The sequence below is a fragment of the Nomascus leucogenys genome, chromosome 18 (assembly GCF_006542625.1).
Source record: "Nomascus leucogenys isolate Asia chromosome 18, Asia_NLE_v1, whole genome shotgun sequence".
In the NCBI taxonomy this organism is placed as follows: Eukaryota; Metazoa; Chordata; class Mammalia; order Primates; family Hylobatidae; genus Nomascus; species Nomascus leucogenys.
Window position 1 is genome coordinate 24,557,977 of NC_044398.1, and position 20,857 is coordinate 24,578,833.

At 36.0% G+C, this 20,857-nt stretch overlaps 1 protein-coding gene and 1 pseudogene across 4 annotated transcripts in view; both read left to right on the forward strand.

Moving 5' to 3' along the window:
• The window catches only part of ADK (adenosine kinase), a 581,536-nt gene that overhangs the window by 368,163 nt on the left and 192,516 nt on the right, over positions 1 to 20,857 (forward strand). For 2 of the 3 annotated variants that reach the window (XM_003271273.4, XM_003271272.3), the window contains exon 7: positions 17,378 to 17,548. The exons of the other annotated variant lie outside the window; for it this stretch is intronic. In XM_003271273.4, coding sequence (XP_003271321.1) covers positions 17,378 to 17,548 — 171 coding nt within the window. The remainder of the gene's footprint in view (positions 1 to 17,377; positions 17,549 to 20,857) is intronic. 3 annotated transcript variants of the gene reach the window in all.
• Positions 19,501 to 20,428, forward strand: LOC100584958 (annotated as a pseudogene). The gene has a single exon (XR_122259.4). The product of XR_122259.4 is annotated as a 39S ribosomal protein L35, mitochondrial pseudogene (transcript).

Sequence of the window (20,857 nt, forward strand, 5' to 3'; positions counted from 1 at the left end):
TAGGAAAAGAAGAGTGATTAGGGTGATTAATCTGTCAGCAAGATATAGGATGATTAAATCAAGGAGAGAAAGGAGGTAGGGATAGCTTTTTAAAAGAGAATGATGGATTTTGCTTTATGTATTTGTATTTCAAAGGAAATACCAAACTGTTGATCTTTAAAGGGCATACTTTTGTTCAGCACTGTAACTAACGGTTGTAACATAAAACTCACTTTTCTGAGGGGAGGCAGAAGACTTTCTAACTTTCCTGTTATTTCTAGAGGAATAATACCAATACAATGTAAATATGTATGGAATGCATACTACAGGCCAGGAACTATATTAAGCGTTTATTTAATTCTCACAGCCCTTGAGAGACATTATTATTCCCATTTGACAGGTGAAAACAGTAAAGCCTAGTAAAGTTATGTTGTCCAGAGTCACATAGTTAATAAGTAGACAGATTAGCAAAAATTTTTAAAATAAGTTTACTAGTTGGTTTAAACTAAGGAGAATTGAGTTAATTCTCCTTTGGTCTTATCAAATTGTCTTCATCTAACTTAGGCATAGTTTCTCTCTTTTTCTATTTTTCATATCACTCCTGATCTCTTCCCACCATGGGTACTTTTAATGTGTTTGATATGTGCTCTTACATTTGGATGTGTCCTTTAAGACTGTATTGTGTTATTTTAGATGCATGCATATGTGTTTAAATTATACATAATATATAAAAGGGTAAATTATAGCTTGTCTGATTTGATATATATGTTTCTACTCTATTGCTTTTATATTTTTATTTTATAAGAAACACACATTTTTCTTTTATAAGAAACAAGGTCTTGCTATTAATATGTTACCAAGACCAGAATGCAGTAGTTATTCACAGGTGTGATCATTGTGCAGATAGCATTGAACTCCTGGCCTCAACCTATCCTCCCACTTGAGCCTCCTAAATAGCTGGAACTACAGGTGCACGCAGCTGGGCCTGGCTTGGTTTACTACTTTTTAAAAAATAATTTACAAATAATAATTGTACATATTCATGGAATACATTGTGATTTTTTTTTTTTTGAGACGGAGTCTCGCTCTGTCGCCAGGTTGGAGTGCAGTGGCCTGATCTCGCCTCACTGCAACCTCCGCCCCCTGGGTTCAAGCGATTCTCCTGCCTCAGCTTCCTGAGTAGCTGGGACTGCAGGTGTGTACCACCATACTTAGCTAATTTTTGTATTTTTAGTAGAGATGGGGTTTCACCGTGTTGGCCGGGATGATCTCGATCTCTTGACCTCTTGATCTGCCTGCCTCAGCCTCCCAAAGTGCTGGGATTACAGGCATAAGCCACCGTGCCTGGCCTATAATGATGTTTTGATACCTGTAATGTATAGTAATCAGACAGGGATAAATAGCATATTCATCATCTCAAACATTTATCATTTCTTTGTGTTAAGAACATTTAATATCCTCCATCTACCTATTTAAACTATTTAATATATTTTTGTTAACTAAATAGTCATCCTGCAGAGGTATAGAATTCTATAACTTACTTCTCTTATCTGGTTGTAATTTTGGTATCCTTTAACAAATTTTTCCCTATCCTTCCCTTCCCCCTACTTTCCCAGCCTCCAATACCCTCTGTTCTACCTTTTACTTCTATAAGATTAACTTTTTTTTTCTCTTCTACTTATGAGTGAAAACATACCATGTTTAACTTTCTGTTCCTAACATTTCACTTAACATAATGTCCTCCAGTTTTATCTATGTTGCCGTGAACCACAGGATTTTATGCTTTTTTATGGCTGGTTTTCCTTTGTGTATATATTACACATTTTCTTTATCCATTCATTTGTTGTTGGACACCTAGGTTTGTTCCATATCTTGGCTATTGTGGATAGTGCTGCAATAAGCATAGGGGTACACATGTCCCTTAAATATAATGATTTCCATTCCTTTGGATAAATTCCTAGTAGTAGGATTGCTGGATCATGTAGTAGTTCTACTTGTGGTTTTTAGGAAACTCCAGCTATTCTCCCTAGTGGCTATTCCCACCAACAATGTATTAAGAGTTCCCTTTTCTCCATCCTCACCAACATTTTTTTTTTCTTTTTGATAATAGCCATCCTAACTGGGGTGAGATGATACCTCATTGTGGTTTTGATCTGCATTTCTCTGATGATTAGTGATGTTGAGCACTTTTTCATATATTTGTTGGCCATTTGTATGTCTTTTGAGAAATTCTGTTCAGATCATTTACCTATTTTTTAATAAGATTGGTTTTTTGCTATTGAGATGTTTGAGTTCCTTGTATATTCTCAGTATTAATCCCCTATCTGATGGAATTAAGAGTTTGCAAATATTTTTTCCCGTTCTGTAGGTTGTCTTTTCACTCTATTGATTGTTTCCTTTGCTATGCTAAAGATTTTCAGTTTGATATAATCTCATTTATTTATTTTTACTTTTATTGCTTGTGCTTTTGAAGTTGTATTCATAAAATATTTTTCTAGATCAGTGTCCTAAAGCATTTCACCTGTGTTTTCTTCTAGGAGGGTTATCCTTTTAGGTCATATATTTAGTTCTTTGATCATTTTTTTGAGACAGGGTCTTGCTGTGTCACCCAGGCTGGAGTGCAGTGGTGCGATCATGACTCACTGCAGCCTTGACCTCCTAGGCTCAGGCAGTTCTCCCGCCTTGGCCAGCTGAGTAGCTGGGACTACAGGCACATGCCACTATACCCGGCTAATTTTTGTATTTTTTTGTAGAGATAGGGTTTCGCCATGTTGTCGAGGCTGATCTCAAACTACTGGGCTCAAGAGATCCACCTGCCTTGACCTCCCAAGATGTTGGGATCACAGGTGTGAGCCACCATGCCCAGCCTCTTTGATCCACTTTGAGTTGATTTTTGCATGCAGTGAGAGATGGAAGTCCAGTTTCATTCTTCTGCATATGGCTATCCAGTTTGCTCAGGACCATTTATTATCATTTTGCTGTAGACAATGTGGATAAATTTCTGGGTTCTCTATGCCTTTCCATTGGTCTATATATCTGTTTTTATGCTGGTACCATGCTGTTTGTGTTATTATAGCTTTGTGGTATATTTTGAGGTCTGGTAGTGTGGTACCTCCAGCTTTGATCTTTTTACTCAGGATTGCTTCAGCTATTCATGGTCTTCCATGTTTCCACACAAATTTTAGAATTTTTTTCCATTTCTGTGAAAAGTGTCATTGGTAGTTTGATAGGGATTGCACTGAATCTATAGATGTCTTTCCATTTATTTGTATGCACTTCAATTTCTTTCATCAGTGTTTTGTAATCTTCCTTGTAGAGGTTTTTTATCACCGTGGTTCAGTTTATTCCCAAGATTTTGTTTTCTTTTCTAGCTATTGTAAATGAGGTTGCCTTTTTGAATTCTTGTTCAACTACTTTGTTGTTTATGTACAGAAACACTACCGATTTTTGTGTGTTGATTTTGTGTCCTGCAACTTTATGGAATTCATTTATCAGTTCTAAGAGTTTTTTGGTAGAGTCTTTAGGCTTTTTAATATGTAGAATCATTACATATGCAAACAGGGACAATTCAACTTCCTCCTTCTCAATTTTGATATGGTTTATTTCTTTCTCTTGCCTAATTGCTGTGGCTAGTACTTCCAGTACTATGTTGAATAAGAGTGATGAGAGAGGGCATCATTGTCTGTTCCAGTTCTTAGAGGAAATGCTTTCAGGTTTCAGTAAGATGCTAGCTGTGAGTTTGTCATGTTGAGATAATTTCAACATGTTATTATGTTGAGGTACTTTCCTTCTATACCTAATTTATTGAGTTTTTATGAAGGAATATTAAATTTTATCAAAAGCATTTTCTGCTTTTCATTGAGATGATCATATGGTTTTTGTCCTTCATTCTATTGATATGATGTAAGACATTCATTGAGTGACATATGTTGGACCATCTTTGCATTCTTGGAATAAACTTCACTTGCTCATAATCTTTTTGAGATGCTGTTGGGTTCAGTTTGCTAGTATTTTGTTCTGGACTTTTGCATCTATGTTCATCAGGGATATTGGCCTATCATTTTCTTTTTTTGTTGTGTACTTATCTGTTTTTGGTATCATGGTTATGTTGGCTTCATATAATCAATTAGGAAGAATTTCTTCTGCTTCATTTTTGGAATAATTTGGGACAAATTGGTTTTAATTCAACAGTGAAGCCATCCAGTTCTGGACTTTTTTTTTTTTTTTTTTTTTGGTGTTGGAAGACTTTTTGTTATTAAATCAATCTTGTTTCTTGTCATTGGTCTGTTTAGGCTTTCTATTTCTTCTTTCAGTCTTGGTAGGTTTTATGTATCCAGGAATGTGTCCATTTTCTCTAGGTTTTCAAATTGGTTGGCATATAGTTGTTCACGGTAGTCTCTAGTGATCCTTTGTATTTCTGTGGTATCTTTTGTGATGTCTCCTTTTTTGTTTCCTATTTTAATTATTTAGATCTTCTCTCTTTTTTCTTATTCTAGCTAATGGTTTGCCAATTTTGTTTAGAAGCCAGCTTTTTGTTTTGTTGATCTTTTGTATTTTTTTGTCTTATTTTTGTTTATTTCTGCACTGATCATTATTATTTCTTTCCTTCCATTAATTTTGGGTTTAGTTTATTCTTTTCTAGTTCTTTGAGGTTTACCATTAAGTTGTTTACTTGAAATGTTTCTTGTTTTTTGATATAAACATTTATTCCTATAAACTTGACTCTGAATACTGTTTTTGCTGTGTCCCATAGGTTTTGGTATGTTGTGTTTCTGTTTTCCTTTGTGTCAAGGAATTTTTAAATTTTATTCTTAATTTCTTTCTTCATCCATTGGTCATTCAGGAGCATATTGTTTAATTTTCATATAATGGTATATTTCTAAATGATTCTCGTTATAGATATCTAAGTTTACGCCATTGTGTTCAGATAAGTACTTGATATTTTGATTCTTTAAGAATATTTTGAGACTTCTATTGTGTCCTTACACATGATTGATCCCGAGACTGTTGAATAGGCTGATGAAAAGAATGTGTATTCTGCCACCGTTGGCTGAAATGTTCTGTAAATATCTGTTATATTTAGTCTGTGGTGCAGTTTAACTCTGATATTTCTTTGTTGACTTTTTGTCTATATGATCTGTCCAATGTTGAGAGTGGGATGTTGAAGTCCCCAACTATTATTTCACTTTAGATCTAATAATATTTGCTTTACATATCTGGGTGCTTTAGTATTGGGTGCATATATATTTACAATTGTTATATTCTCTTGTTGGATCAATCCCTTTGTAATTATATAATAGCCCTCTGTCTTCTTTTACAGCTTTTGACTTGAAGAGTGTTTTACCACATATAAGTATAGCTACTCCTGTTTGCTTTTAGTTTCCATTTGCATTGAATATTTTTTCCATCCACTTCCAGTCTGTGTGCGTATACAGGTGATATGAGTTTCTTGTAGATAGCATATAATTGGGTCTTGTTTTTTAAAAATCCATTCAGCTAGTATGTATCTTTTAAATGTGGAACTTAATCTATTTACAATCAGGGTTATTATTGATAGGTGAGGACTTACTCCTGTCATTTTATTGATTGTTTGGTGGTTTGTATATCCTTTGTTCATTACTTTCTCTCAATGTTATTTTTGCAGTTGAATGGTTTTCTCTAGTGAAAAGGTTTGATTCCTTTCTCCTCCTTTTTACAGCAGCTCTATCAGTGTGTTTTATAATTTCACATATTTTCATGATGGTGATTATTGTTTTTCATTTCCACGTGTAAGACCCCCTTGAGCATTTCTTGCAAGGCCAGACTAGTGGTGATGGATTCCCTTAGTTTTGCTAGTCTGTGAAATATTTTATTTGTCTTTCATTTCTGAAGGTTAGCTTTGCTGGGCATATTCTTGGGCTAGTAATTTTTTTCTTCTAGTACTTTGACTATATTATCCTGTCCTCTTCTGGACTATAGGATTTCTGCTGAGAAATTCACTGTTAGTCTAATGGGGATTCCCTTATATGACTTAATGCTTTTATCTTGCTGCTTTTAGAATTCTTTCTTTGTCTTTGACTTTTGACAATTTGCAGAGGTCCTGTTTGAGGTGATTATATTTGAGCTTTCTCGACTTGGATGTCTCTCTGTCTTTCTGTTATTTCATTAAATATGTTTTTCTCACCTTTCCCTTCACCTTCTGGAGATATTTGTTTGCTTAGTGGTATCCCATAAATCCTTTAGGCTTTTTCATTCTCTTTTATTTTTTTAAAGTTAGTCTGCCTGTGTTATTTCAAAAGATCATTCTTCAAGTTCAGAAATTCTTCTTCTTGGTCTAGTCTGTTGTTTAGCTCTTTATTGTATTTTTTATTTCATTCATTAAATTCTTCAGCTCTAGGATTTCTGCTTCATTCTTTTTTATGATATCTGTCTTTGTTGAATTTCTCTTTCAAATCATAAACTGTTTTCCTGACTTTGTTGAATTATCTATCGGTATTCTCTTGTATCTTATTGAATTTGTTTAAGATTATTATTTTGATTTTTTTCTCACATTTCATATATTTCCTTATAGTTTGGAGTCTGTTACTACATAATTATTGTTTTCCTTTTGACATTACATGTTTTCTTGCTTTTTTTCCTTCTTCTTCTTTTAAGACAAGTTCTCATTCTGTTGCCCAGGCTGGAGTGCAGTGGCACAATCTCAGCTCACTGCAGCCTCTACCTCGTATGCTCAAGTGGTCCTCCCACCTCAGCTCCCCAGGTAGCTGGAACTACAGACACTCACCAATATGCCCTGCTAATTTTTGTGGTTTTTAGTAGAGACAGGGTTTCACCATGTTGCCCAGGCTTTTTCTTGCTTTTTCATGGTTGATGTGTCCCTGTGTTGATTTCTATGCATCTGGTGGAAAAGTCATCTCTTTTAATTTTATGGAGTAGATTTCATAAGAAAGAATATTAGGCTGGGCGCGGTGGCTCAAGCCTGTAATCCCAGCACTTTGGGAGGCCAAGGCGGGTGGATCATGAGGTCAGGAGATCGAGACCATCCTGGCTAACATGGTGAAACCCTGTCTCTACTAAAAATACAAAAAAATTAGCCGGGCTTGGTGGTGGGTGCCTGTAGTCCCAGCTACTTGGGAGGCTGAGGCAGGAGAATGGCATGAACCCGGGAAGCGGAGCTTGCAGTGAGCCGAGACCGCACCACTGCACTCCAGCCTGAGCGACAGAGTGAGACTCCATCTCAAAAAAAAAAAAAAAAGAAAGAAAGAAAGAATATGAATGAGTCTTGGGTTGTTGGTTTGGTGGGGTACATTAGCCCTATTTCTAGATGCATGCAGTTGTGTAGTCTCTGAGTAATTTCTTTAGCTGTAATCCACTCTAGTGGCATTTGTGAGTTTCTCAGTGGCATGGGCTGAGAGAGTTTGTGGCAATGGTGATGCCACTTTGCCAGGAGTGGGCTCACTAGACTGTTTCCCAGGTCTGGGGTATGTATGTGCACATAGTAGGTCAGCCAACTTGGTTGGTGAGATTGGCTTGCTGAGATTGGGGCCACAAGGCTGTTACTCTGACCAGAAATACAAGTATAAGGTTGCTTGGGCAACCTGGGGACATGCCTGCCAGGAGCAGCTTTCAGGTCTGGGACATGGGCTTTTGGCCACTTGGCTGGCTTGGAGATATTCCCTGTGGCACGGGGGCAGTCTGTGGGACTATCTCTCAGGCCCTTATTGGGGGTACAGGACTGTTGGGCAGGCCAAGGGTGTGCCTATGGGGGAGCTGTGTGTCTGTTTCTCAGGTTCTGATTGCTTGCAGGTAGCCCTACTCTGCTGGCCCTCGGCCATATTACCTTGTCAGAGGCTCAGGGAGGTCTCCTGCTTAGAGAAGAGAGCCCAGCAGTTTGGCCAGCTTAAGAGCAGGGTTGCTGTGGGCAAGACCGGCAGACGGGTTTCTCTGTTGGTGGTACGGCCATGGGACTTGGTTTTCTTGCTGTGCAAGACCAGAATAACAGCCAGTCCTGAGTCCACCCTTCACCAGCTTGGATCATGGTGTTCAGAAACTTGTTTGGAGTTGGCATAATGAAGATGGAGCCCCAGTTCTGGAGAGATGCAGTGGCCACTTTCCCCCCAGAGGAGGGCATACTACACAGGTGGCTATTCTCAAGATGGCGCCATGTTACAGCAGTTTGGCTTACAGTGGTTGGATGGGGAGTAGACACCTTGTGCTCTTAATCCAGGGCAGTGCAGCTGCATGAATTCCTGGCAGCTCTCCAAAATGGGCTCAGGGCTTGTGAGGACTATGGGATTCTTGTGTAGTAAGGACTTCATGTGTTTGTGGTGGCAAAGAGGGCTGGTAGGGATCTTCTGCTGACTTTTTTCCCTGCAATAGCAATTCCCTCCTGTCTCCCGACAGATCTGATCTAGGTAGGGAAGATGGGACCACGAGTTTGAGTGTCTCTATGCTGCCTTCCTAGACTTCTAATCACCACAGGTGGATCTTCATTCCATCAGTGCACCCCGCTACTCTTCCTTCACACTCCAGTCAAATCTTAGCTGTTTGTTTGTTGCCTTGATCCTTTTTTTTTGTGGGTTAGACAAGCACCAGGTATCCCTACTCAGCCATCTTGCCGATGTTACTCCTTTATTGCTTTTTTTTTTTTTTTTTTTGAGATGGAGTCTTGCTCTGTTGCCCAGGCTGGAGTGCAATGGTGCAATCTCAGATCACTGCAACCTCCACCTCTTTGGTTCAAGCGATTCCCCTGCCTCAGCCTCCCAAGTAGCTGGGACTACAGGCACCCACCACCATACCCAACTAATTTTTGTATTTTTGGTAGAGATGGGATCTCACCATGTTGGCTAGGCTGGTTTTGAACTCCTGACCTCAAGTGATCTGCCTGCCTCAGCCTCCCAAAGTGCTGGGATTATAGGCTGGAGCCACTGTGCCCAACTCCTTTATTGCTTTTAATCTCTGCATAGTAGTGTGTGTATTAGTCTGTTTTCATGCTGCTGATAATGGCATACCTGAGACTGGAAGAAAAAAAGGTTTAATTGGACTTACAGGTCCACATGGCTTGGGAGGCCTCAGAATCATGGTGGGAGGCAAAAGCAGAAACCCCTGATAAAACCATCAGATCTCGTGAGACTTATTCACTACCACGAGAACAGTATGAGGGAAACCACCCTCATGATTCAAATTATCTCCCACCAGTCTCTCCCACAACACGTGGGAATTATGGGAGCACAATTAAGGATGAGATTTGGGTGGGAACACAGAGCCAAACCATATCAGTGTGCATTCACCACATTCTCATCTTTTCCCCTAGAAATAGACTTCTAGGATTCCTCACACTTTGTTTTATGTTCAACAGAGCTATATAAATATGCTCCTATATATTCCCTTAAAGCCCATCTTCTTTCTACTGTATCTTTTTCCTCATTTTACTTCCTTTTTTGAGGGAGTTATGTGGGATAGAAGAAAATGGACTTCTTCATTTATAACATACCTGAAGTTGGGAGTATTTTAATCCTTAAACAGATTAAAATGAGCTGGGTGTGGTGGCTTGCATCTGTAACCCCAGCACTTTGGGAGGCTGAGGCAGGCGTATGGCTTGAGCTCAGTAGTTGGAAACCAGACTGGGCAACATGACAAAATCCTGTTTCTACTAAAAATACAAAAACTAGCTGGGCGTGGTGGTGCATGCCTGTAGTCCCAGCTACTTAGGAGACAGAGGTGGGAGGATCACCTGAGCCCAGGAGGTCGAGGGTGCACTGAGCTGTGATTGCACCACTGCACTCTAGTCTAGGCAACTGGGCGAGTCTCTGTCTCAAAAAAAAAAAAAAAGATTAAAAGATATGTAGACTATGTGATTTTCTGCTTCCAAAAGGAACCACATAGGCAGGAAGAAGATCCAGGTGAATTATTCTCTTCTATTTCTTTACATTGCCTTCTGTCATTGGTAACATAATCTTTATGGCGTTCACAAGTGTATTTGTTCTAGCTTTCTTCTTTTAGTAATTCTGTTGCTGTTGTTTGTATGAAATACTGCATATTATAACATTGTAATTATAAATGATTTATACATTATCTTAATCATTGTCAGGGCCAACATTTTTCTTACAAGCAGACAGGAACTATGCTTTGTCATAACTCATATTTGATCGACTCTGAGAACAAAATATATTTTATACTTTCTGGGAGATTCACAAAACATGTAGGACCCATTAAGAGGAAGACAGCATGCTATATGGTTGTTATATTTGTTATTTTTGACTTGTAATTTATTCATTCTCTCAGCCCTGTTCTCTGACTAGTGTTACTATGGCACCTAAGTTATGGCATGGAAAACAAGCTAATTATGTTCTTTAGAACAGACGACAGTGATACATCTTGAGACACAAGCATCTGGTAGTCTTAGCCCTTTCCTCATCAGTGCTAGTCTAGGCTTGGTTGGGCTCTCTGGTTGTCCAAATATTTTTCTGTTACCACACATCTTTATTTTATTTTTCTTCTATAAATAGTGGTTTATGCTTTCTTAAAGCTGCTAGTCTCATATTTAGTTTGTTCCTTTTTGAGCCTTCTGTCTACTCAAAGAAGTAATATAGACTTACTCCCAGCTGTGTATGATCTACTCTTACTCCTGTTTATTAAGTTAAGCTTCTTACTATTTGTAAACATCTCTTGTTTGTGTAGACACAAATACACCAAAACTATAAATGGTTAAATTGGGGTGAAAACTTATGGATATTTCTTACAATTTATTTTTCAAAATTCAGTGATATGGTTAGATGGCTCTCCTGATAAAAATTGTTTAAGAGATATGAGCAATCAATACTTTTTTATCAGAAGTGCCATCTAACCATATTACCAAATTTTGAAAAACAAAGAAAATGTTAGAATTATCCACAATTTTTGTACCTAAACTTAACCAGTTTTACTTTTGGTTATTCCCTTATAATCTTTTTTACTATTGATTTAATGTAGGTTATAATCATACTGTGTACAACTATTTGTATGTCTTCTATTTAATTGAATATTTATGTGCCATAAGCATTTTCTACTTTACTACTTAGTTTTCCTCATCATCATCATTTGTAATATCTTTAAAATATTCTCTGAAGTGGTGCTATTCAATAGAAATATAATTTAAAATTTTCCAGGACCCATATGAAAAATGTAAAAAGAAACAGATTAATAATGTATTTTATTTAACCTAATATATCTAAAATATTTATTGTTTCAACATAAAAATTATATACCATATTAGACATAAAAATTATTAGATTTGAACCTTCTTTTCATAGTACATCTTTGAAATGTACCTATTTTACATATATACCAGTGAATTATGTCACTAAACTTTCAATGTCAAAATAAAATGTAGTCCTACCAAAACAATAAAGCTCCAGCAGAAAAATATGAAATGCTTCAATTTTTACATTTAAATTAATGAAAGTAAATTAAAAGTTTAGTTTCACAATCATAGTAGCCACGTTACTTATGCTCATCATCTACATGTAGCTTCTTCATTTAAATTTAAAGTAAATTTAAAATTCAAGCCTCTCTTTGCACTAGTCACATTTTAAGTGATCAGTAGTGAGCTTTAGAGTATATAGCCAATTCTTGACTGTTCCTCTGTCATTTTTTACATTGATTTCAATGAAATAAATACACTGATAAGTTTATGAATGTGTATTTTCCCATGTTTTGGATTACTTTCTTAAAGTAGACTCTCAGAAGTAGAATTATTGGGTCAAAGAGTATAAATTTGTTTATGGTTCATCTTGTGTATTTTCAAATTATTTCCTGAAAGACTGTTGTCAGTTGCAGTACCATCAGCAGTATTAATATTTGTTTCATCAACCTTTCTTCATCATTGTTACCATGTTGTTTCTTTAGTTACTAGAGAGGAATATTTCTCTACATATTTATTTACTATGTATTTCTCTTTCAATGGAATACTTTTTTATGTTATGGTTTATTTATCTACTGGTGTCCTAATGTTTGTTTAATTTTTAGTCTACTTTTAAATTTCTTTGTGGACTAAAGATACTAACCCTTTGTCATGTTTTTCCTCATCTTTTGCTTATTTGTTTGTTTTTTTCTTTCTGGGAGTACCAACTGAACCTTTTACTTTTACTATAGCAAATATTCAGATAATACTTGCTCTGTAAGCTTGAAAGTTTTTCCCACTCTAGAAGTTTGATATTTACTTCTCTTTTATCGTAGATTTTCTATGTATTTTTAAAAAATGTTTTTAGCAAACTGGAATATATGATTATGTAATTGTTAGAAAAGAAACTAAATTACAAGTTCTTAACCTTCAGTTGAATCCAGTGCTTATCCATTATTTTTAGATAAAGCCTCATTATGTATAGTTGCTGACCACCACTGCATAGTTTTATGCATATGTGTAGTTAATCAGGAAGTAGATGGACCTAAATAGATTAAAATCTACTGTTTCAAATATTTCAAAATAATACCATATATTCTTCCCTATTATATTCTTATCAGAATATTGTTCTCAATGAAAACAAAGGCTTTTTTTTCTATATCACCATGTATCCACAGTTGATTAAGTATAGTCATGGTTATTTTACATAGGTTTATTTCCTTTTGAATTAATATAGACTTATACTTCCAAGAGTTATAAATGCCTGGAATTTACATAGGTGTGCATGCACACATACACATACACATACCCCTATTCCTCACATAATTGGTAATAGAAATAATGAAAAGAGGTTGTGCTGTTAGGCAAAGACAATTTAAAAGAACGCCAAATGATTACCTTGAATTAAGGTAAACACTGGTAAAAAAAAAAAAAAAGAGCAAAAAGGGCAATTTTTTCCTTTAGTATATTAAACAATGTTGTTCCTAACATTCTCTCACATTTAAACTACTCTGAAAAATCCTTAGAGTGGTTGTGTAATGTGTTTAAGTTTTTTAGATTTCCAAGCATTAAGTCTGGCTCCACTAAAACGGTCTGTCCTACTGCTACTACTTTGTGTTGTTTTGTTTTCTGTTGTAATGAATACAACAGTCCCACTTCATTCTCACTTCTAATTGATGTTATCCATCCTCTAAGTGTTAACATCTACTTTGCTTTTAGTTATAGGATCAAAGATAAACAGCTAACTGTTGTGCAGACTGAAATCCCTAATTAGTAAAGTACAAGATTTTATTGGTTATATATTTTTCTAAACTATAGACTTGATTTTGTTGCAAACCTTACATGTAGAAAAAAATTTTGTAATGGCACTGTTTTTATTTTTGGTGATACTATAGTCTGGAACATGTGGCCTAGCAAAGGTTATAAATCTAGCAAGAAAAATTATGGATGGCATCAATTTTAACAGTCTTTGCGATCTAACAGAGCATAAACCCCAAATTGTTTAAATACTAAATATTTACAGAAAGAAAAACAAGAGATCATTCAAAAATAGAATTAATTTAAATAGTGAATTTCCCTTTAATTTAAAAGTTGACGAGTTTTGTATATTTATAAAATTAACAAAATTGACATCATACTATCCATATCACAAGACTCTTGTGTTGTATTTTAAAGGAAAACACACACATAGCATACATACATTTGGATTGGGGCCAGATTTAGACTCCAGGGGCACAGTGTTCTGTACCTTAAATTACAATCAGATGTATTTTAGCACAGATCAAATTTTCAGTCTGAAGTTGGTGAGAAGCCTAATTATTTGACCAGGTTACTATTTATGTAGACCATTCTGTGGCTGGCTGTGGTTAATCCACAGCTGGCAGAATGCTAGCTATGGGAGGTTTTTATTTCATGCTGGAACAGTTTGGGGAGAAATAGAGGGGGAAAGCTTTAAAATCTTCTCATTAAGTGAAAGACTAAAAAGCAAGACAGTACATCCATATTACTATGGAGACAAGATGCTGTATAAACTGTTCGTTTTAATTCTCCAAGTGACAGAAATAGCAAAGCAGCAGCTTGGATGCTCATAGTTTGCAAGTGATAGGATACTTGGTTAAAAAAGAGAGATAAAAACATTTAAAAATAATAACTAAGACTCAGATTTGTTGCCTCTTAGAACACTTGAATTTTGGTAAAGAATTAATGGATTCAATTTTTAAATGATGAGAAATATTGTTATTATACAAAAACATTTTGTATTTCACTAAACATACTAAAACATTTAGAATTTCACTAGCAGTACTTTAAAGTGATAAGAGGCAGTTGTAGGGGGGAAAAAGTAACATATTTTCCTCATCCATCACAAGGGTCATGACTGAACCCTCTGTAATGAAAAAGATTAACAAGAGAAAAGCGTAATAAATTTATTTAACAAAGTTTTACATGACACAGGAGCCTTCAGAAATTAAGACCCAAAGACCAGCAAAAACTGTATTTTTATGTGAAGTCTGATGAAAGACATGGATAGTTGTAGAGAAACATTAGACAAAAGGGGTATGATCTAATGGTAATAAACTTAGGGTTGGAGGATGTGGAAGCCAGCAAGTCCTGTCTGTTAGATTATTCTTGGCCACCAGGTATAGGGCAGGACCCCTTTGGAATAGGGCTTTATGGCCAGCTTTCACACACAAAGGTGGGAGAAGGTCAGAGTGACCTTGCTTCTGCGGGTTTTCTCAATTGCTAGGGGGCCATATTTTGGGGTATTGTACTCTGGGCCCTGACACAATTATAGTAGACAATTCTCTCTTAATGTCTCAGAATATATATAAAGGCAATAAACCCTTCCTTAAAAGATGGATCCCAATACACATGGCTCCTGCCACAAAATTAATTTTTTTAGTCTTCTTATTGTAGTCTATTTGAAATTTGAAAGTAATATTTTAAAAGATTTTTTTTCTTTTGAAACTTTTCAGAGTTTGCATTATGGAAATCGTTGATCCTTCAGTTATAAGCGAATATCTCAGTAGCATTTTTGTAACTTTTAAAAGAAGTTTCTTTTATATTTTCAAGGTTATTTCTTCCATTTATAAGCCAGTTCTTCTCCCCTTCTAGTTTCCAGTGCTCCCACTTCCTCTAGTTCTTTGCTCTAATTATCCTCTCTCCCTTGCCTCTTCATTCTTCTATTTCTCCAATAGATCCTTTTCTTTGAAAAGCAAAATCTTTCCAACTTTCCCTGCCCTTAAAAGCAAATCTCTTATTCCTTCCTTTCCCTGCCCACCCTCCCCCGCAAAAAAGCATTTGTGCCTTTTCCTCCTCTTATTATCTGCTCAAACTAGCAACATATCTGGAGTCATATGAATCCAGGCTTCATCATATGTAAGCTGTGTGTCCTAAGAAACATCTCTTAACTTCTCTATCTTGCTTTATTTATCAAAAGAAACTAATAAGTGTCCACCTCATAGGTTTGATGTGAGGAAAAAACAATAACTGAGTTGCTGTATAGTATAGTGCCTGGGACACAATAATTACTCATTACATTTCAGATGGTTTTATTATCATTACTGATGAAGCTTTGAAAATAGTTATTCTTACCTTACTTTCTCACCATTCCTTTTTTAACAACTACTTTTACCATCATACTAAGTGCTTTCTGTTAATCATCAAATCTTATGACTTTTACTCATTCCTTTCTTTCTCTACTTCCCCATAGCACCTTCTTAAAATTTCCCTTGCTTAGTTTCTTCACCATCACTTCTACTGTCCTCATTCGGCCTCCTCTTGTTTTCTCCTCTTCCTTTTTTATTTCCTCTAATTTTTGTTCTCCATTTTTTCCTTCGTCCTCTTTTGTTCTGTGTTCTCTGCCTTGGGAATTACAACACCTCTTTGACCTCACCTCCTTCATGGCCTTTCCTCTAAGTCCAACTTTCTGGTAGATACTTAAGAGATCCCTTAGAACCTCAACTGTAGTATGACCACAACTAAACACTCTTTACCATCTAGGCCAGATCTTATTCTGGAATTTTCCACTTTTATTAATGATAGAACCAGATTCAAAAATCTCAATCATCTTTTGACTCTTTTCTTCTTTGCCTTCCACATCTTAAACAATTGCCAAGTCCTGTATGTAGTACTCCTAATATGGTTTTCTTTTACACAGCCAAATGTAGACATTTATTAACTGTTGCTGAATTGTTGCTGCCCAGGTTAACTTTGCTTTAAATTTTCCCATAAGCTTGTTATTCCTTCCTTTCACAGAAATATTCATTACCCATGATCCACTCCTACCCCTCTTGCACATTGCCCACCAAATAGATTCCTACCCTGCCACCCAAGGCCCTTTGTATTCTTAACTTCGCCAACCTTTTCAAGTCTTCTATTATTGCCCTTTGTGTATTCCTTTACTTGTTTGTGCACCACCCAAACTGATTTCCTGTATATACATGTATGTCTTTGCCTATGCTTTCATCTAGAAAGCATAAATATGTTTTAATAAGACTTTCATTAATATTAAAGCTGTAGATAAATAGCATTTTTAATGCAGCTTTCCTGACATGAAATTTTAATTAAATATTTTTCTTTTGCATTACTGAATTCTTTTCTCATTATTTGAAAATTCTAATTCAGAATCTTCCTCAAAAATCAATTTAGATATTTCTTAAGGTAACAAGATATGATTGATTGATTGATTGATTTAGAGACAAGGTCTCCCTGTATTTCCCAGGCTGGAATGCAGTGGTGTGATCTCGGCTCACTTCAACCTCCACCCCCTGGGCTATAGCAATCCTCCCATCTCAGTCCCATGAGTAGCTGGGACCACAGGCACACACCAACACACCCAGCTAATTTTTGAAATTTTGGTAGAGACAGAGTTCCGCCATGTTGCCCAAGCTGGTTTGGAACTCCTAGACTCAAGTGATCGGCCCATCTTGGCCTCCCAAAGTGCTGGAATTCCAGGTGTGATTCGTTGTGCCCAGCCAGAAGTTATGATCTTAATAAACAGATTATTTTAAAGTCACTTATAAGAATACAAACTCAGCCAGGCTCAGTGGTGTGCACCTGTAATCCCAGCTACTTGGAGGGCTGAGGTAGGAGGATTGCTTTATCCCAGGAGTTCAGGACCAGCCTGGGCAATATAGTGAAACCTTATCTCAAAAAATATATATTCCAAACTGTTTGTAAGAAGCTAAAAGGATTCAGTTTGCCTTCATAGTACAATTTCCCTAATTCAAATTTAATTATTATCTTGAATGAGACCTTTCAAATATTTTTTCTTTCATGAATTTCCAGAATTCTTTAGTATTGAGCATATAAACCTAGTATGAAATAAGTAATGCTTTATTCTCTGAAGTAATGGCATGTATCAAGCATATGGTATTTATATGATCAAATATCCTTCCAGTCAAATGTTGCTATTTTCTGCCTTGCATCTTATAATTGTATTTTATATACTTTTGTATTTTGTATAGGTTTCTTTTATTCTCACTGAGAGTGACTGTGGAGATGGCATTTCTAATTTTCCCTCCTTTTTTCTTCATCCAGGGCTTTTTTCTTACAGTTTCCCCAGAGTCAGTATTAAAAGTGGCTCACCATGCTTCCGAAAACAACAGGATTTTCACTTTGAATCTGTCTGCACCATTTATTAGCCAGTTCTACAAGGAATCATTGATGAAAGTTATGCCTTATGTTGACATACTTTTTGGAAATGAGACAGTGAGTTACCTTTCCTTCTTCAAAAGAACCTGGGGGTTTTTTGTTTGTTTATTTCTGATGTGTGTATATATGTTTAGAAATATATAAATTAAATCCTAAATTTTTGTATAAACTTGAGAATCGTGCAACAAAATTGCCTCAATGTCAACTGCTGTCAGTATTTTCAATATTTCCTTCAGTATATACTAACTTATTTCTTAGTGAAGCATTTATTTATTTATTTATTTTTATTTTTTTATTTTTTTGAGGTGGAGTTTGCCTCTTTTCGTCCAGGCTGTAGTGTAATGGCATGATCTTGGCTCACTGCAACCTCTCCTTCCCGGGTTAAAGCAGTTCTCCTGCCTCAGCCTCCTAAGTAGCTGGGTTTATAGGCATGTGCCACCATGCCCAGCTAATTTTGTATTTTTAGTAGAGACAGGGTTTCACCATGTTGGCCAGGCTGGTCACGAACTCCTGACCTCAGGTAACCTGATCGCCTCAGCCTCCCAAAGTGCTAGGATTACAGGTATGAGCCACTGTGCCTGGCCCAACATTTATTTTTTGAAGTTTAGGTGTTTGAAGTTTAATTTACTTATAGTAAGAGTCATCCTTTTTACTGTAATTTCTGTGAGTTTTTACAGATGGATACCTGAACTGTTACTATGACCACAATCAGGATAAAAAGCACATTCATCACTTTTTTAAGTCTCTTCAGAGTCTAAGTCCATTTGATATTTGTTTAATAAATTATGAGTAAATTTTGATAATTACATTTATATTTCTTTATTAATATCATTTTTAAAATATTGTTTGTTATATTTGAAGGTGATAAAATGGAATTTCATCTCAACAATTACAGTTTTTTCTTTCTACCAAGAATGTATTTTCTTCCATTCTAAATTATGGAAATGCTTATTTACTTAAATGCTTATTTACTTTGATTGCTTATTTACTATTTATACCTCTTATTTACTGTTTATACCTCTTTAAAATCCATGAAAGAGGAAAAAAACCTTCAGTGTGTCTTCCTGTGACTTGGCCATGTCACTTGATGGTTTAATGTATACAATGAAGGTATTGTATTAATCATCCCAGAAGTTCATTCTGATTCTAATTCCATAGTTCTAACATAATTTGAATATATTCATCAATTTTATATCTAGTAACTGCCGTCTGCCTAGAATAACATAAAAATTGACCTGGAAATTTATGAGATCACCTGGGTAAAGATTAAAGGATGATCCATAGAAATAATATCATAGTGTATCTGCAAAGGTGGTGGTTACATTGGTTATAAATGGTGACATTGGAAGGAAATGCTATATTCTTGATAATTCACAAATTGAGATACTGGCAAGAAATAGTGGTAATAGCCAAGTGCCATATAACTGCTAGAAGCCTAATTTGACTAAGATCTTCCATTTAGTTTTTCCTTATTAACAGTTTTATTTTCTAAAGGGTAAAAGAAGTAAATGGGAAAAGTGCTATTCAAGCCCTTTGAATAACATTAAAGCATTGCTCTCAGTAGTCTTGAGAATCACTGGGAAAAGTTAACACTTGGTCTCAGAGTTCTAAGTAGTCAAGAAAGATCAGACTGGCAGCACTTAAATAAGTTCTCTAGAGTTTAAGAGACAAATCTTAAAACTTTTAAAAAAGATGAATATGATTCCAAAGAGGCTGGGCGTGGTGGCTCACGCCTGTAATCCCAGCACTTTGGGAGGCAGAGGTGGGCGAATCATGAGGTCAGGAGATTGAGACCATCCTGGCTAACACAGTGAAAGCCCGTCTCTACTTAAAATACAAAAAATTAGCCGGGCGTAGTGGCAAGTGCCTGTAGTCCCAGCTACTCGGAAGGCTGAGACAGGAGAATGGCGTGAACCCAGGAGGCAGAGCTTGCAGTGAGCCGAGATTGCGCCACTGCACTCCAGCCTGGACAACTGAGCGAGACCCCGTCTCAGGAAAAAAAAAAACAAAACCTAAATATGATTCCAAAGAATGAGACTTTGGAAGTAAAGAAAGCTTAGGGAGATTGAATGCCATAAAAAATGCTATTTGGACTTTATAGTCACAAATGATCTTAATTAAGGAGAGAATGTGGAGGGACCTTTTAAAAAAACATAGCAGAGCATGCAGAAAACTCTTTAATAAGAGCTCAAATTTGGAGGATGACAAGATAGCTGCCTCTGCCTTTGCCAGTGCAGTGAGAGCAGCTTCAGGAATCTTAAGGCCTCTGAATATTTTGGCATCTTCAGCCTACCAAAACTGTGTCAAAAATGCCTCTCTTATTTCTGCATTGTCCACTGGACGTTTTAGTCATATTCAGACACCGGTTGTTTCCTCCACTCCCACACTTACTGCATCTGAGAGAAACCTGACATGTGGGCATACTTCAGCGATCCTTAATAGAGTGGCCCCCTTGCTTCCAAGTGTCTTGAAGCTGCCAGTCAGATCTCTAACATGCGTCAGTACACGAAAAGGCAAGAGAAAGATTGTGAAAGCCGTCATCTATAGGTTTCTTCGACTTCATTGTGGCCTTTGGATGAGAAGGGCTGGTTATAAGAAAAAATTATGGAAAAAGGCACCTGCAAGAAAAAAGCAATTGAGGGAATTTGTATTCTGCAATGAAACCCAGAGTAAACTCTTAAGATAAAATGACATTGTCCTTCTGGAAGAGGCGAAACTGGTATGTCCATGATCCTTATCAGAAGTATCATGATCGAACAAACCTGAAAGTATAGATCAGAAGTTTCACTTGTTTCTCAGTTATTGAATATGTATCTTTGTGTACATATCTTTGCAAAAATGGATAAGTAAAAATCTCGATGTAAATTGTACCAATGAATATGTAAACATACAGTGACAACATTCAACTTATAACAGTTTTAAAACTTAAAAAAAAAAGCTCGAATTTGTAAAAGATATGTAAAAAGAAGGTGGAAAATGTATTTAGAATCAGGGAATGATGCTAAAAGTTTGGTAGAGACAAAAGAGAAAAGAATAGTCCCAAAAGTGGTTTAAGTTTGCAGTAGATGCTGATGATGTCAAAACAATCTTCACTTAAAAAAAAAAAAAAAGACTCCAAAGTACTAGCAACAAATGGAAAGAATAGATAAATTAGACATCATCAAAATTAACAATTTTTGTGAATCGAAGGACCCTATCAAGAATGTGAAAAGACAACTAGTGGAATGGGAGTTAATATTTGCAAATTGTGTATCTGATAAAGGATTCATATTCAGAATATTTAACACAGTAACAACTCAACAATAAGCAAACTAACAACATAATTCAATAATGATAAAAGGAATTTAATAAACATTTATTCGAAGA